This window comes from Neolamprologus multifasciatus, chromosome 11 (genome assembly GCF_963576455.1).
Source record: "Neolamprologus multifasciatus chromosome 11, fNeoMul1.2, whole genome shotgun sequence".
NCBI classification, from domain to species: Eukaryota; Metazoa; Chordata; class Actinopteri; order Cichliformes; family Cichlidae; genus Neolamprologus; species Neolamprologus multifasciatus.
In genome coordinates this window covers 20,884,937-20,902,216 of record NC_140449.1, presented here as the reverse complement: position 1 = coordinate 20,902,216, position 17,280 = coordinate 20,884,937, and the positions used below count along the sequence as shown (strand labels likewise).

General features: G+C 40.3%; 3 protein-coding genes across 4 annotated transcripts in view; 2 read left to right on the top strand and 1 right to left on the bottom strand.

Annotated features, from left to right (window-relative positions):
- The window catches only part of itga10 (integrin, alpha 10), a 31,785-nt gene extending 27,866 nt beyond the window's left edge, over positions 1 to 3,919 (top strand). For both annotated transcript variants that reach the window (XM_085176614.1, XM_085176616.1), the window contains 14 exons: positions 33 to 175; positions 258 to 368; positions 456 to 541; positions 624 to 765; positions 872 to 964; positions 1,083 to 1,159; positions 2,458 to 2,547; positions 2,639 to 2,723; positions 2,828 to 2,941; positions 3,012 to 3,116; positions 3,207 to 3,320; positions 3,405 to 3,500; positions 3,583 to 3,696; positions 3,799 to 3,919. In XM_085176614.1, the coding sequence (XP_085032740.1) occupies positions 33 to 175; positions 258 to 368; positions 456 to 541; positions 624 to 765; positions 872 to 964; positions 1,083 to 1,159; positions 2,458 to 2,547; positions 2,639 to 2,723; positions 2,828 to 2,941; positions 3,012 to 3,116; positions 3,207 to 3,320; positions 3,405 to 3,500; positions 3,583 to 3,696; positions 3,799 to 3,852 (1,424 nt within the window). In that variant the 3' untranslated portion in view covers positions 3,853 to 3,919. The remainder of the gene's footprint in view (positions 1 to 32; positions 176 to 257; positions 369 to 455; positions 542 to 623; positions 766 to 871; positions 965 to 1,082; positions 1,160 to 2,457; positions 2,548 to 2,638; positions 2,724 to 2,827; positions 2,942 to 3,011; positions 3,117 to 3,206; positions 3,321 to 3,404; positions 3,501 to 3,582; positions 3,697 to 3,798) is intronic.
- On the bottom strand, positions 32 to 11,876 carry polr3c (polymerase (RNA) III (DNA directed) polypeptide C). Its single transcript, XM_085176618.1, has 13 exons — positions 11,735 to 11,876; positions 9,141 to 9,287; positions 7,966 to 8,230; positions 7,338 to 7,642; positions 7,092 to 7,196; positions 6,378 to 6,551; positions 6,217 to 6,268; positions 6,046 to 6,106; positions 5,800 to 5,950; positions 4,973 to 5,074; positions 4,802 to 4,851; positions 4,537 to 4,686; positions 32 to 4,441 (listed from the first exon to the last, which is right to left on the bottom strand). Exons 2-13 carry the CDS (start codon positions 9,285 to 9,287, stop codon positions 4,360 to 4,362), a joined length of 1,644 nt encoding a protein of 547 aa, XP_085032744.1. The 5' UTR covers positions 11,735 to 11,876; the 3' UTR covers positions 32 to 4,359.
- rnf115a (ring finger protein 115a) lies at positions 11,872 to 17,255 on the top strand. Its single transcript, XM_085176625.1, has 9 exons — positions 11,872 to 12,039; positions 14,145 to 14,203; positions 14,444 to 14,498; positions 14,643 to 14,926; positions 15,076 to 15,144; positions 15,233 to 15,305; positions 15,381 to 15,474; positions 16,318 to 16,433; positions 17,087 to 17,255. The coding sequence occupies exons 1-9, from the start codon at positions 11,887 to 11,889 to the stop codon at positions 17,204 to 17,206; spliced, it is 1,023 nt and encodes a 340-aa protein (XP_085032751.1). The 5' UTR covers positions 11,872 to 11,886; the 3' UTR covers positions 17,207 to 17,255.
- The last annotated feature ends 25 nt before the right edge of the window (positions 17,256 to 17,280 follow it).

Genomic DNA, 17,280 nt, shown 5'->3' with positions numbered 1-17,280 from the left:
GTTTTTGCCTCAGTTGCATGATTTCTCTTCAGATCTGTGGGTGCGGGCCATGTTGGATGACAGGAAGTTGTCAGCACGGGCGCTGTTTGATGACAGCTCCCACCGACAGACCCAGCTGGCTGTCCGAGCCCAGACAGGGAAAACTCTGTGCTACAGACTTCCCTTCCATGTCTATGTGAGTGTCGGTACACACCTTCCATCTTTCATTCACACACAGCAGGATGGGAAAATCACATTTTTTTCTGTCTTCAATGTAGGACACAGCAGATTACATTCGTCCTATCAGCTTCTCACTGTGGTTTAAGATCAACAACACAGAAAGTGGTCCCGTGCTGGATGAAGGGTGGCCGACTACTATCAACAAATCTGTGAGTGGCACAAAAATTAGCGCTATATATCCTTGTTGTTGTCCGCATTCGTTCAACATGCTGCTCCTGCCTCCCATACCTGTCCAGATCCCATTTTTTAAAGACTGTGGTGAGGATGATGTGTGTACAACTGACCTGGTGCTACAGGCACGCACGGACATCTCTGGGACAAGGTACAGAACTGAGATATTCTGGTGTTCCCTCTCTTCCCTTTTTTTTTGGTCTCAGTGAGTTTTCATTGTGTTTCCTCCACAGACAAAAGCCTTATGTGATTCGCAGCCCTCGTAGGCGTCTGGCAGTGGAGGTGCAGCTTCAGAACAGACTGGAAAACGCCTACAACACCAGCCTGACGCTGCACTACTCACGCAACCTCCACTTCTCCAGCCTTAGCATCAGGGTAAATACAGCACATGTACTGCTATTACATGAGGGACCATGTAACCATAAACATCTATCTACATGCACAGATCCTCTCTTTCTTCGTGTCTTTTCTTTCATTGTAGGAGGTTGCCCACTTCAAGATCGAGTGCACAGCTCTTAGCGCCAACAGCCACTCATGCAATGTCAGTTATCCAGTATTTCGCTCCCAGTCAAAGGTACGTTCGTGCTGAGGAAATAGCTCCATCAATCACTCAACTCAGCCCACACATACTTCTCTTCCTCCAGGTTAGATGTGGCACTTCAGCAAGTTGCTGCTCTCTTTTTGGTTTGCAGGTTAACTTCCTGTTGGAGTTTGAATTCAGCTGTACATCTTTGCACAATCAAGTGAAAATGAAGCTCCATGCATCCAGGTAGCTGTCTGCAAAGTAGCATGCATGCACACATGTTGAGATGCTGGAGTATTTACAGATGAGGACAATATTTGAAAAAAAATATTTAAAAACTGACTGTTTTTTTTAATTGAGCCATTGCACCAATCAGTGTTGTTCAGTGATGTGCTTTAACTTTGTAATGGTCAAAACTTGTAAAATTAAAGGTTATCTTTCAATTTGCACACAATATAAAACCTACAGCAAAGGTTTGAGCTGTCACTTGAGAAAACAGCATGCGACAAACAAAATACCTCAGTTTAGACTTGAGAAAAAAAATTATTGGTGCGCACAAGTGAGAAGTATCATCACAAAATTCAAATAGAGCCAAACAGTACAGAACAGAAAAGACTGGCAGAGGTAGGAAGTGAAAGATTTCAAATACTCTGGAAAGAAAACTAGTGAGAGATGTGTCAAAAAAAACAAAAAACAGAACAACTGCCAAGAGACTATTGAATGACTTAGCCAAGTCAAGATATGTAATCTCAAAGAAGACAGTCAACGCCACCCTGGGCAGGAATGGACTGCAACATACCACAAAAAACGCCACTTCTACATAAGAGACATCTTCAAGCCAGACAAAAGTATGCTAAGAACAACCTGCAGAAATATTTTATACTGGGATAAACTGGAGTAATATAGAATAAAGCTAGAATTTTATGTGTACTGGAAGTACGTCCTGTGGTCAGTTACACGAAAAACCAGAGTTCTTTGGCCACAGAGATGCTGCTTGTGTTTGGAGAAAGAAGGACGAAGCGTACAACCCAACAAACATCGTCCCCACAGTGAAACAGGTGGTGGGTGTATTATGCTGTTGGGATGCTTCAGTGTGCCTGAAACTGAGAACCTCATCAAAGTGGAAAGCATCTATTGATTGGATCCCACTGTAAATCTGTGGGGTGAACTAAAGACCAAGGTCCATGCCAGAGGACATCAAATGTTGAGAGATTGGGCAAAGACGAATGTGCTGGGATTGTTCAGGAGATGCATGCGAGACTGACTCCAGCTTGTTTTACAGCAAAAAAACTGGTATTTTTGTGAAATAATTTTATCTATGTGTGCAAAGTAAAATATTGTAAGCATTCAAAATAAAAGTAAGATGTTTGGAAAAACCGTGTAAAAAAAATCCTTACTCTGTTTAACAGCACTTGGGAAACACTTAAAAAAAGAAAATTTAATAATAATTCTGTCTTCATCTGTTTGCATCCACGTTTTGAGATGCTGGAGTATTTAGGAGACATTTAAACTGAGACGCTTTCGTAACCCTTCTTTTGTCTTAGTGACAGTGTGGAGAGACAAGACACTTTGGGGGACAACAGTGTTCAGCTCCAGACTTTTGTTCAGTATGAACCAGACCTTTTTGTTAGCAGGTGTGTTTGTACAGCATTGATCTAGTTAAGCTTAACTCATGAACTGGTTTATCTCTGCATTTATGTGCTGTTCTTTTCCCTGTTTTTGCAGTGAATCTAATTTGAACCGCTATGAGGTCCATCCTACTCGGACAATGTCGGAAGCAATTGGACCAGAATTCTACACACATCTCAGGGTAAATGTATATTCTCTATATAGGTCCCAATAAAAACTTATAATTATAATCACAGTAAGAAAAATAAGACAAGGCAAACGTTTTAGCTTTGTTTGTGTTTATAGCTGCAGAATCTCGGCTGTTACTCTGTGAGTAATCTGGAGCTGCGTCTGCATCTGCCCTCTGTGGCTGCAGGTGACAGAGTCTTCATGACTGTCACCGATGTCTTCTCAATAAACGTGAGTACTGCTTCTGTGTATTCTTATCATGCTTTAAGATCGTACCTGACATATGTAAATTACCCCGTAGGTCACGGTGAACTGCAGCGTGCTCAGTGATGCAGCACAGCTGAAGGCCAGACAGGGAGATGTGCGCCCCCTTCATCCTGAAGACATGATGCAGGATGACATGTTGGTAAGGGCCTAAATTGCCACAGAGCTGCTGGTGAACACTGCAAAAGCAAACATGTTAATATGTCTCATGTTTACATGTTTTCGTGTGTAGAACTGCAGCAGGTCATGGTGCACAGAGGTCGTGTGTCAAGTCAAGCAGCTTCCGAGAGGAAAGGATGCCATCATTCGGGTCAGCCGCAGAGTTCATGATGATTTTTTCAGACATGTGAGTAACAAAACATACGCAGATTTTTTAATTCTGCTCCTGCGACACAAACATTGGTCATAATCTGTGTGCCTCTTCCTCTAGGCCAAATATAAGTCAGTGAAGATAATAGGCGTCTATCAACTCACAGCTCAGGAGACTAACCTCATTACTTTGAGCGCAGGAACAGTCTGGAGGGAGGTAAGACCCAAGAGAATCCTGAGCAGCACAATATGCATAAAATTAATTTCCTCTAATCTCTCCCTTCATCTCTTTTCCTTAGACTGTGCTGGAAGTGCTGAAAGGCCGAGCTATTCCCATCTCGCTCTGGATTCTGATTGGTAGCATCATAGGGGGTTTGCTGCTGCTGGCCCTCATTATTTTCATACTGTGGAAGGTATTTGGAACTGAAATTTCACATCAGATTCCTTCAAGAAAATATCAGAAAGTAGTAAATCTGTCTCAATTTCTTGTTTTCTGTTTGTTTGTTTTTTATCAGCTTGGATTCTTCACACGCAAACAGAGAGAAGAGGATGAAAACCATGAGGACTGAGTAAAACCTTTGCTGCCAAGAACACAATGAAGACTGTCAGATGAGTAGAGCCCACCTCCTGCCAGACACAAAGAAAGTCCCGAGATGGGCCTTCAGGACCAAAGAGTATCGGGGAGGGGGTTCAACAGTAATGCGCTACCCACTGTTTCAAGGGTCAGGGGCACTTATGTAAATAATCATTTTCTAATTTTAAAGAAATGCAAAGTGTATTAAACCACAGTCCTTCTATTTAACTTGCAGACATTTTTATGGTTTTATATTTCAGTCACTTGATTCTTCAGTTTTTGTTTGTTCTTTAATTAAAACAGTTAAAGACAAATTCTTGTTCTTTATTTATTCACTGCTGATGTAAATGTAATAACAAAAAGGAAAAGCAAAAAAAAACTGATTTTATTTCAGTCCAAACAGAAACATCCAAGCTATAAACTATAAAACAGTCATACTTGACACGCACGCAGAAATCATACACAAAAATTAACTGCATAGATGAAATATAAAACTCCAAAGTCATGAAGATGCATTGGTTGAGTTGATGTAGGACTCTAGAAGAAAGATGGTTTCATCTACTTGGTTTTCTGCAGAATCTAACCTAAAGGAGAAAAAGACAGTGAAAAAAGGACTTGATTAAACCACCGAAGAGCCTTGTCGCCTTTAGAAAAGAGAATTTTTGTTTTGTCTTCCTACTTATTGATGTGAAGCCTTAAGGTATCCAGCTGTTGCTTTTCAGGAGCAGTGATCATCTCCTCGACTTCAGTTAGCTGCTCGGGCTCGGCCCCGCTGACCTGCAGAGATGCCAAGATGGCTTCGATTCGCTGAGATTTCTCCAGCAAGCGCCTGTAAACCAAAAACCGTCAACCCATTTCTTTGTGGCAACGTGCGTGCCAGACGAAATATTTTATCTGCCTTGCAGTGAGATGCATCAAAATATATCACTAATGAAAAGACTCACTTGCTCTCTTTGGTCTCAAAGAGGCGTCGCTCTACGAGGTTGGCTACGGTCTGCAGAAGAAAAATATTTAGAGATAATGTTACCGAAGGCAAATACCAGAATGAAAGAGAAATAGCTGTCTTCTTCTGTTCAGAACTCTAAAGGCTACATTTAATGAGTTTACTGTTTTACCTTGTAGCAGCTCTGGAGCAGCATTCTTGCAGTTGGGAGTTGATTAACAGTGTAAAGATAGAAGGTGCGAGAGGGAGCGTAGTCAGGAGTCTTTGGGATTTCCTGAAAAACAGGAGGGGAGATTGCATGCCTGTCACACTTACATGTTTCAGATCATCAAATAGATTTTAATATTAGACAGAGATAAGCTGAGTAAATACAAAATGCAGTTCTAAAGAAGCACCTATATATTACATATCACTTGAACAGAAGCTGTCTCACAAAGTGAAATAGGCTGAAAGTTGTCAAAAAGCAAAGCATCATGCCACAATCTAAAGACACAGCTGAGAAACAAAGTCATTGACTTCAATCATTCTGGAAAAGGTTACAAGCCACTTCTAAGGCTTTGGGACTCCAGCGAATCACAGTGAGTGCCATTAGGAGAGATCCAAGAACAAAACACCTGCTGACCAAAAAGAGCACAAACCTTGACTAACATTTGCCAAGAAAACATATTGATTATCCAAGACTCACTCAGTTTATGCAGTAGCTTGTGCAAAGGCTTAGTCAAAGTCCAGACTTAAATCCAACTGAGATGCTTCTTCATGACCTTAAACTGGCTGTTCGTACTGGAAAAACCTCAAATTTGAATGAATTAAAATATTTCTGTAAAGAACATTGGGCCTCCACAGTGAGGAGGCCCAATGTTGAAAGACTCATTGGCAATTATTGCAAATGGTTGATTGCAGTTCTTGCTGCCAACAGTGGCACAACCAGTTATGTGGAGTTTGCATGTGTGGGTTCTCTCTGAGTACACCGAAACAACTAACAGTCCATCATCCACATACCTGTAGCTGGACCAGGTTCTGTGACAGCAGTGTGTACAGCATGTCTTTAGCCTCTTTGGCTGGAATCATAGCAAAATCCTCCACCTGCTTCTGCTCCAGGTGACGTTTTCTTAGCAACAGACGAAAGATGCGAGCCGACCGGGAGCCAAACCTGATGTCAGATTAAGAGTGACTTCAGTAACACGAAGCTGGTGATAATAGGACACTCACAGCTATATATATTATTTAACATACACACTGGCTTACCTCTCCTGTACTACAGACTCGAGTGTGGCCCGTGCCAGATTGGCCAGTGCTCTGTGCAGATCTGAGAGAGGAGCTTAGAAAAGCAACTGTGATTCCTGAATTAAATCATATCAACCAGTGTGCTGCTTCACAGGAAAATGCTCAGGACCTTTTAAATCTGAAAAAGGATACTGACAACAAACATCCCTCCTCCGCTTTCACCAGCCTTCCCCACAAACTCCATCTTAAAAAAGAGGAGGAAAAGAAGATAGAGACATTATGTTTTTTGTTTATTTAAAAAACAAACAAACAAAAAAGATCAGAAAACATAATATGGTGTTTGCAGATCATACTGGGTCATCCACCAGCAGAGTGAGGTACTGGTCTAAGATGGGTCTGAGGATGTTGTAGCTGGGTGGGAGGGACCTGAAGATCTCATTGGCTGAGAGGGGCTTTGTACAGGTGGCCATGGGCGAGGTTGTAACCTCACTCATCCTCAGCATGGTCCTCACTATTTCACTGCTAGTCTGCATATTGAGGATTAAGAAGATAATTAGTCATTAAATTCTTAATCAATCACAATAATAAATCATTCTAGTATATGCACATATACTACACTATATATGCATTTATAGTGACTATAACATGCTCTTTCACAATAAGAGCAGACTCATATCATCGCTACTCATAATGACTTCTTCATTAATTGAATTAATGACATAACAGTGGCATCCATATTTTCTTATGAATGACTAAGCTTCGCACTAAGGACTCTCAGGTCTGGAGCTTCCTGCCTGAACTACTAATGCCTGCATAACCAGCAGTAGCTTTAAATGTATGATCAAAATGTACCTTTTATTAATAAACTATTTCTCTCTACTGTGTTTTTTGTGGACATTTGTTATATTTCTAATGTTGTAGCATATTTTGTTTTTCCTTTGTAAACCACATTTTTAAAAGGTGTTGTGTACATAAATGAACAATAATAATCAACAAAATAATTTTCATAACGCAAGAAAGTAAATGAGTGTCCTTAAATTAAAAATGATAATACTTTTTCCCATCACCTGGTCCAGCTTGTTAGCGACAGCACTGATGATGGTCTGATCTCTAAAGTGGAGATGGAACCGTTCAAAATTCACCTGCCAGTAAATCCCCTCGTCACCATGTGTCTGAGCCGAATGAAGCAGAGCATATGAGAGGCAAACAGAGAAATAAAAGGTCACATGAATGATAAGTGGGAAGGTAGATATAATGGATGGAGGACATTGCAAATTTGTTAAAGTAACCAAAAAGGTTAAAAAAAAACTAACCTCTGGATCCATTTTGGCCCTTTTTGCGCTTCTTTGCTCCTCTCCATCCTCACTGGCGAGCTGGCGTTTGCCCCGCCCTACGAGTGTCACACTAGGTACCTTATAGCATTCTGGGAAGCTCTCTGGTGTGGGTGGGGCAGTGTTAACGGGAGCAGCCGGAGTACCAGGAGCGGCAGGAGTCTCACTTGCAGCAGAACTGTCTTTATTTCCCACTCTTGGCAATGGAGGGCAGCGCTGAAGAAAATGGGTCTCCACCAGTTTGGAAAAAGTCGAGGACACTTCACTGTAATCCATGGTGAGGCCCTCTGCAGCAACAACAGAGAAAAAGTGGTGTTACCAAGTCATATTTAATTCCCTTTTTCACACAGCTAAATTACAAAGACGGTGCAAGTACTAGAGTCTCTAACAAAAGCCCAACATTAATAAAGTTCTAGTTCACTCACAGGCCTCCAAGTTTTTTGGGAGATATTCATTTGAAACCTTAATTGCTAATCCTGACATTTTTTTTCCACATAAACATTTAAACACTGCCTGTAGCAAATGGCATGTCCATCTACTAGACCAAAATCCAGCTGTCAAAACATCCACTGATAGAAGTGTGTGTTCTTTGCTTGATGCCAACACTGACCTGCCATGTTCTGCGTGAGGCGGTCTGCCACCGTCTTAACGGTGCTGCTCATCGTCGTGTGGCCTCTCTGTAGTAACTCCTCTATGATCAGCTCTCCTGTGTCACCATACAGGGTTTTTGAAGTGTAGATGTATCGTGGGTAGCGAAGAATCCTAAGGATTCGGTCACAGCTGGCGTGATACTCTGTGGGGCTCCCGGGTCCTTTGCGGCCTGAACTGAACGTAGAGGCACCGTGTTGCACGAGGACACACAGAGACTTCTTCACCTGGATTTGGAAATAAATAAATGAAAGAAGAAAAAAAGTTTATCGCTTCCTTTGATATTTAATATAACTGACAACGGTCAGGTAAAGACAGAATTCAATGCGATTCAAGTTTCACTAATACAGAGAACAACAACAAAAAAAGACATTTTCCTTATTTTCATTGTCTGGTTTCCTAGCTTAGATGTTGTTGTTTCTAGATCCACATTTCTTTTGAGAAAGGTAAAATTGACAAAACTTGACTGGAGATTAATAAGAGTGTAAAATATGTGACCAATGGCAGGCTAATACCTATAATCCACATCAAGTGAGTCAGACTATGCACCACAAAGCATGAAGGTCTCTGCAGAAGAACTGCAGCTTAACCATTTTTTAAAAATCTATTCTAATTAATAAGGTAAAAGTAGGATTTAATGAGGTAACTCCAAATTATGTGCACTTTCTTGCCTTTTTTCCAGTGTATTATGCTCAGAAAACTACATCTTGGCTTCTGTTTGTTATGCAAAGCTCCATTCAACTTAATTACCATATGCCCTTAAATGCTACTTTGTACTGTTCCCTTATTCACAATGGGTTGCCACAGCGGATAGCTCCAAATGTATGATTTGGCTGATTTTGATGCCACCTTCCTGACACAATCTAAGGGGATTTGTTTCTCCTCCTGGGGTCAAACCAAGCCACTTCCACTTGTTAGACAACTGTGTAACCCCTACACTATGGAGCCATCTATCATATCTAATTAGCTTTTTATAAAATAATAATTCTAACAAATACAAATGTAAGATGACAGAATTTTCAGATAAATGGCCATAAAGCCATAGCTGTTGGAAAACAGTGTTATATAAATAAATACAATAAATATAAACTCAACAAGCTTAACAAGCCGAGGCAGAGTTGGTGTAGTACTCCTTACCAAGTCCACTGAGAGGCCAGTTTCATGAATGATGGTTCTTAAATTTTGTGCTCCACTTTTGAGCAGGTGTGTTCCCACTTTCTCAACCACCTCTCCAAAGTGCTCCCGCAGCAAAAGACCACACAGGCGCACTTCTTGGGCTGTCATCTGCACAAACAAAAGAACAGGAACACACAGGTGATGAAAGGTCTAAAATCTAGTATAGCTGTAAGTAACTACTTATATCAGTACAAAAACAGTATTCCAGTATTCCTCTATATTCCTTTAATATAGTGTCATTTTTCTTAACACCTGGATGTAATAAACCTGAAATTAGAATCATATCAGGATACAAGAGATCTGTAATTTAAGGTTAAATAAGTCGCCCCCTGCAAAAACCAAACTCTTATCTCTGTAAAGACTAACACATTTCTACAGAGAAGTAAATGCTTTTTATGGAGTGTGTGAAATATATTTTTATTATGACGGAGGTGGACTGCTGTTGCTATGTGCAAATCACTGGTTGCTATGTGTTCATATATGAAGATGTACATTAAACCCCATAATAATTTGTGTCCCCTTACTAGAAGGTGCAAACAATATATGGTTTCTATCTACAAGCACACAAAGAAATATAATTCAAAAGGGGAGAATTAAAAAAGGAATGCTAAAATAAGCAATGTAGGATGTGTCTCTAACAGTGGACTTCTCACACACTTGAATCACATGCATCACTTTTTTTTAACTTGTTCTATACTAACTTCAGACTCAGAGACTCTGAAGCACAACAGAAACTGAAAACCCTTTTTTAACAACAAAAACAACAAATAACAACAAAAAAATTATTAGGAATCAACAAAGACTTGGATCTATAAGCAAAATCGGTGTCACTGCCATTAGCAAAATCTTACCATACTCATCCCTAGTACAGATCAGTAGGCAAAATCCTGAAGCAGCTAACTTCAAACAAACAATAGCATCTTACTCATTAATAATGATAATGTTATTAATAATGGGAACCGTATGACCTAAAAATACTCATGATAAGGCCTGAAGCCTTATCAACAAATTGGAGGTCCATTTCCTGGTAATTGTATGAAATTCAGCAGCAGCATTAAGACCAACATGGGCAGCAAATACAGCATAAAAACTACAACATCTGATTTATAGTTAATAATAAATCATTTTAAGCCAACGTTAGCACCATCACCTCACATCAAGCAGGTCCTGGGATTGAATCTACTGGCCAGTTTGGGATTTGAAACAGCTGGGGACTTGAAACACTGTGGGTTCGCTCTGGGTACTCCAGCTTGCTCTCACAGTCCAAAAATTTTGTTCACATTGTAAAACTGATTTAAAATATATTACCTATATTAGTTTGCCAACAGCATGAACAGACCAAACAATACTTACAGCATTGGCATGTAATAGTGATAATAAAACGCTTGACTTTTTGTACAGTTGTAGCTAAATTAACAATGACAACTCCACAGTTTCTCCCTCCCCTCTGGCTGAAGTCCACATATCTTGCTTGACACACAATACTTTCTTTCCAAACTCACAGCAGTAATCTCACTCAGTCTTTATAACATTAGTTACCTCTGTATATCTCTCACACTCAATAGTACCACCATCCAGGTTACGTCATCCATCGACATCTTTAACTCCCTTCTCAAGTCCATCCAGAAATTCAATTTCTTACAACATGCCTGTACTTCAGGAGTTTCACTGGCTCACAGTTAAATATCCTATTGATTACAGAACATCACTCTGCAGTATCCCTCTGAAATTCTGCACATCACCACACTAATCCACAATCCCAGATTTTCTTCTTCTCTCCATCTCATCGCCATTTTCGCCTGTTTGACTACCATGAGGTCTAGAGGCTTCATTTGCTCTGTTCCACGCCTCTGGACTTGCATCCGACCAGAAATCCACAACACTGACTCTCTTCATTTTTAAATCTCGTCTCAAAACTGGCATATGCACTCTGACTGTCTTCCACCTATCATATTAAACCTCTGCTCTTACTGATTTTATATATTGTTTTATTGACTTGATCGATATTTTCTTATTTTTATATTGTTTTTCAATTCTTCAGCGTAAAGTAACCTTGGTTGTTTTGAAAGGCGCCTAATATCACGTATTACTGTTATTATTACCGACTGTCTCTCCACACCTCCCTACACTCGTGTTTCCAAGTGTAACTGATTTGTCACAAAAAGAGCTGGCACACAAAATGAACACAAAACAATTACTGTTTTATTTTTCAGATTATGTCGAGATACTTCGACAGCAACCACATTATTTTGGTAGTTACAATCTGACAACATAACTGGTCTTATCTAGGCTAAAAGTTGTACTGCACATTACTGAACAGAAACAACAAGTTTCCACTTAGATTTAGGTGACTGCAGACCTCAGTTATATTTAAACCACTGTTAATGAATTTCTAAGCACATGTGTAAATGACATATTGTGCAGAAGCATCTTTGTCGAGTACAGAAAAGAGTTTTGTCTAACCCCAAGTTAACCCTGTGACCCATGCTAAGCTAACTGAAAAGCTAACATTTACAGCTGACCATTTCAGCCGTTCTTTAACAATTTAAACAAACCTTTTGAGCTGAGAAGTTTCTGAACACACGCTGCTTTTATTCTCCGTCACCCGCACTGAACACTTCACGTGAGGCTTCTTGACGCCAACACACGAACACTTTTCCTTCCGCTCCTCGGTGAGCTGGGACTCCAGCCAGCGGCGCCGCGGTGCATGCTGGGCTGGAGGTGGACGGCTGCCTTCGGTTTGTGGAGGACCGACGTCAGTGTTTGTGCTGCTCTGGGGAAGATGGCGGAGGCTGCGGCTGTTCCCCCGCATCGGTTTTTCTGTCACTGTTGTAAAGGTGAAGTAAACCCCAAACTCCCGGTAAGCAGGAGGCTTTTCTTGTTTATCTGTCAGACTCTTTTAGAATACGTCCGGCTGACAGCTCTGCCTCACCGCTAACGGCCATTTGTTCCGCTTGCTTTCTCGCTACAGCTAAACACCAGCTAGCCTGTTAGCAGTTAGCGACGTCTGCTGTTGTTAACTCACTAAAATAAACTCCAGCTACGGGCTCCGTCAAAGGAAAGGGGTGGGGGAAAAACTGACATTAAAAGCAAATATCGACAGGTTTTGTTAGACTTTCCTAGACGTTTCTGTCAAAGCAGTGTACTCGAAGCTCTGCTTTGACAGTTCGGGGGATGTTGTGTTTTTCCTCAAAACAACAAGGACTTGTCGAAAACATTTGCGTTACTGCTGCCTTTGTTCAGTGCTTCACACTTAACTTTAGTTGCCTGACAGCTGGTTAGTTTTTAATTTCCGATAAAAACGCAGTGTTGACAGGACGAGTTGGGGGATTTTTGGAAACATAGTTAAACATGTCGTATTCAGTTTCAGTTTTGAAGTTAAAAGTAGAAGCTAAACTCTGGACTCAGAGCTGACCTTAATCGTGACATACTTAGCAACTTTAACGTGTTTGAAACATGTTATCCACGTCTGAAATAGTATGGCGTGTGTTTGTATTTAGTGTGTTACAAGTTTATTAAATACAACAACCTAAAATTAACCTACTCCAATACAAGGTTATGGTCAGCTGTAGCCTTCTCATAGTTCTCAGTGGCACTGTTTACTACTGTGGTGTTTTGTTGTGTTTTGTAGGTAAAATCTCAGATCCCCCCCCCCCCCAAAAAAAAATAAATAAATAAAATAAATAAATAAATAAAAATAAATAAATAAATAAATAAAAATAAAAAATTGCTGGTTCTCATAGTCCTTTAAGAAAGTATTTCTGGTTTGGACAAAAATAATCTTATACTGTGGACAAAGTCTGCCCTGTTTTAAAAAAAATTACACTAGTCACAATGAACTGTTGACTGGTTTTATATCACCACTAGAGTCACATTAATCTTTTATTTTTATGATCCAGATGAGGGTAATTCCAGTCCTCCTTGTCACTGACTCTAAAGTGTCCCAGGCACAGTCAGTCCTATGGCATGTCTTCACTGTGCTAAGTGACTCCAACACCTAAGATTGTCAACCTGTGCTACTACAGTACAGCCCAGGCACCGATCCTCAGTCATCTGTCCATTTTATACAACAGACTGGATAATCTGTGAGGTTGTCCAATTTGACACTCAACTGATACAAACTGTTTGGCTTACGGCAAAGTTTCTTAACACGTTTTAACCACAAAATTCATTTTAGATCCCCAAATTTCTCTATGTTGTGCAAATATGAGTTTTAAAATTGTCATGTGAACTTAAGCATGGTATAAGCATAATACAAAAGGCTGGTATTTTTGTGACCTACTTTTAATACACATATGCTGTTCAACAAGGGTATCGCTTTAATCTCTCATAACCCTATCTGTATATTAAATGACCCCGCTTCTATCCTGTTTTCATGGTTTATAAGTCTGTGCTTTTAGTGTACAACTGCACCAGCTGCACAAATAAACTGGTAGCAGTGTTTTCCTCATTCTGTTACACAGGTTTTCTATCACGCCTCTCTTTAGGTGTGGTTGGCAGACCAGCTCTACCTACTTGGTTGCATTCACAAAATACAGGCCGTCACACTTCTTACTGATATTATCTGGCTGTACTTCTTTGTGTGCCATATTAGACCGCAAAATGTCTTTACGTGCTGTAATTATTTTGTGGAATGGATGCTGATTTGACAATGATAGAATATTACCTTTTGTCACATCTCATTTTCACACATGCAAAGTGGTGTATAGTTAACCAACACAAACAAATACTTTCGGTTGATAGTGTAATTGAATTTTAATGTAAAAACTCCGGGTATTTATTGATTCCTGATTTTTTTTTTTTCTGTGAGAATTGATATAATTGAGAATAGAATATTTAAATTACTGGATAGTTTATGTAGTATGAATAGTTTGAATAGTATGGTCTAGGAAATTTTAAAAAAAAATTTAAAAAATGAATTTTTCCTCTTCTATTTGACTCTTACATGGCTCAATCTATTTCTAGGAGTACATCTGTCCGAGATGTGACTCGGGTTTCATTGAGGAAGTAACAGAAGACTCCAGGTAAGAGGTTTTTGTATTATCGTCACTATCCATTTCACTTCTCTAGACAGCATATGATGTCTACACACACACAGGCTTTCGCTGGAACAAGAGCAGGGACATGTACTGAAGAACGCTGATGTTGCACTGTTGTAACTTGTAGGCTCACTCTGCATTTTTGTTCCGAGGCTTACGCTACAGCTGAACAGTGCATGTTGCTAATAATGAGTCTTTTGTCCCCTTGTGCGCTGTTTCCCTCAGTCTCCTAGAGGTCGGCGCCAATGGGCTAGATGACACAGCCACACAGTTTGCAGAGGTATGACATGATCTGAAAGGTTTGGGGAGTTGAGGAAGGAATACGGGATAAAGAAGTTTAATTAACATGATTGTATGTTTTACTTTACTTAATCTTTTCCTTTTCTTCTGTTACTGTTCTTTTCTTTATTATTATTTCATCAAGCTATGGCACCTCTTGTTAGTCGAGCGGCCATTTACAAGAGACATTGACAGCCCAGACTCAGAACCTAGGCTCCCTGGTGGGCGCCTGGGGAGTTTCGGTGACCTAGGAGGGTTAGGAGGGGGACCAATTGGGGGATCTGTCCCAGCAGGCCTAGGAGGATCTATGGGGGGCCTACTAGGAGCTGGGGAACACTGGGGACCAGGACGCCCCCCTCGTCTGAGCAGCCAGAGGAGATACCGGTCTAGAGGCAGCAGTAGGCCAGACCGCTCGCCCGCTGTGGAAGGGTGAGTAACACACTAGTTCATCATTTTTCCTGGCTCTATTCTCTGCCTTGAATACTCCCACTTATAATGACAGTGCTATTTATGCTTTCCCCCAAACCGATCTTATTTTTGGTAATGACATTAACTGCTGTACATTTTCTGTTTGTCAGGATTGTACAACAATTTCTTGCTGGTCTTTTTGCCAACTCTGGAATCCCTGGCTCCCCTCCCCTGTCATGGTAATATGACATTACAGAGCAACGAGGTGTTACTACAATTTAAAATAACATTATTATTATTAAAAAGGTCTATTTGTTTTTCGTTCAGGACAGGGATGCTGCACTCTAACCCTGGGGATTATGCATGGGGGCAGGGAGGATTAGATGCTGTGATAACACAGGTAAACAAACTATAAAATAGTCTACAAAATTTTTGTTCTTCTCATGTATTTACATATGTGTCCGTGTCTGTGTAGTTACTAGGTCAGCTGGAGAACACAGGACCACCGCCAGCAGAGAAGGAGAAGATCTCTTCACTCCCAACTGTCAATATTTCTCAGGAACAAGCCGGTCAGTCACCTCTGATTATCTTTTTTCCTTCATTGTCCCCAATGTTTCTTTATTCTGTCCTTGAAATACAAATTGCAGTTTTGCCATTGCTCGAGTTGTCAGGTCAAACCCCTATTTATTACTACTACTACTACTAAGTTTGTGTTTTAAATAGTGGTCGCACTATTCATACCTCTTGAAGTCAGTGTGTTGTATGCTGTCCGCTTACAAAATAATCAGTAATGCATTCCAGAAAAATGTTAACTATTACTTTGCTTTAGTTATATATGTGCACTCATTGACATGTTTCCATATAATGATGTTTTATTTTTACTTGTTTTCAGCTTTGAAAAAAAAATAGCTAAGGACAAAGTGTCCATTTTGTTGATTCTTAGTTGTTTCAAAATCTTCACAGCCCTTAAATGTCTTGTATACACTTGCTGCCTGTTAGAAGGAGCTTCTTAAATTGTGGCTGTTAGGGACGAAATGCCCAGTAGCCTTGACAATATATATATTTTTGCTTCCTGGTCTTTCACCTCCCCAATTTTCTTTCCTCTTTTGGCTCTGTTCTTCTTGACTTCCTCTTCTTGGTATGCTGTCCTATTTTACCACTCAGCTGTAACTGTGTGACTAGTTATGCTGTCCAGTTGCTGCAGGACCGTTGATAGCTGACTTTTAGGCATAGATGAATGTCCGGGTGCATTCTCAGGACTTTGTGTTATTCTCTGCTGAGAAGTGTAATGTATATCTCCTCAAGAAACGTAGCTGTACCACTTTGTAAACATGTGTGAAGCTGTCTCAATCAAAAATGACAAGGGTGTTGATGTCAGGAAAAGATTTAAAAACACATATCCTCTTCAATAGATTGCTGTATGGAATGCCCTGTATGCAAAGAGGACTTTAGAGTTGGCGAGCCCGTCAGACAGCTACCCTGTAACCACTTCTTTCACTCAGACTGTATAGTACCGTGGCTGGAAATGGTGAGTCACTCAAAAAAGTTGAATTTTTATTAAATATAACCATACCAGAGACCATACATGACATTGAGGATTCTATGTGTTATTTATTCACTTTGCATTTGAGAGCATTCAGATCTACAGGAACCTCAAATATGTGATTTGATTATCTGAGTCATGATGGAAATGCCATGTAGGTGGGACCTGAGTAACACTTAGCTTAAATTGATGATAATGGAGTGGAACTGATGAAGTGTTGTTTTAATGCCACTTCTGTATGCTGAATAATGCTTCCCAATAGTTTATTTATTGCAATGATACAGTCAGTGTTTTTATTATTGCATGGTGCTTTTAGTATGTTATCCTCCTCTGTGAATGTGTTATTTTGAAAATCTGCCTGGAATTTGCATGGGACAAAAGGTTAAAAAAAAAATTACAAATCTGAAAATTTGTTTGCATTCATGATATTAGCAGTTGGGAAGCTGTGGATAGCATATAATTGGCTGAGCAGATTAAAAATTTTTTTTAAAATGAGTCACAATCAAAGACAAAGAGCAGACTGACGTCATTTAAAACAGGCCCGAAATAATGTTCCACTTATTAAAACTCTTCTCAGACACTTGTGAGAAAACTGTACTTAGCAACTGTTTTCTGCATTTTGTTCTGTGGCCGTGCAGCATGACACATGTCCAGTGTGTAGGAAGAGTTTGAACGGAGAAGACAGCAGCAGCCAGCCCCCATCAGAGTCCCCCTCGCTCTCCACGGACCCTCGCACACAGGAGAGATGGTCCTTCTGAGACACCCACCTGTTGCATCCCTTTAGTTCTCCTCGCCTACATCAAGCAGCCCACTGAGAAGACAAAATGCTTCT

Bases quoted from the DNA above. Each gene is read 5' to 3' on its own strand.
- polr3c (XM_085176618.1), bottom strand. From the start codon at position 9,287: ATGACAGCCCAAGAAGTGCGCCTGTGTGGTCTTTTGCTGCGGGAGCAC. The intron at 8,231-9,140 runs GTAAGGAGTACT...TTCCAAATCCAG, and splicing joins CTGGCCTCTCAGTGGACTTG to GTGAAGAAGTCTCTGTGTGT. The intron at 7,643-7,965 runs GTCAGTGTTGGC...TTGTTGCTGCAG, and splicing joins CCTCACGCAGAACATGGCAG to AGGGCCTCACCATGGATTAC.
- rnf115a (XM_085176625.1), top strand. From the start codon at position 11,887: ATGCTGGGCTGGAGGTGGACGGCTGCCTTCGGTTTGTGGAGGACCGAC. The intron at 15,306-15,380 runs GTAAACAAACTA...GTGTCTGTGTAG, and splicing joins TAGATGCTGTGATAACACAG to TTACTAGGTCAGCTGGAGAA. The intron at 15,475-16,317 runs GTCAGTCACCTC...CCTCTTCAATAG, and splicing joins TATTTCTCAGGAACAAGCCG to ATTGCTGTATGGAATGCCCT.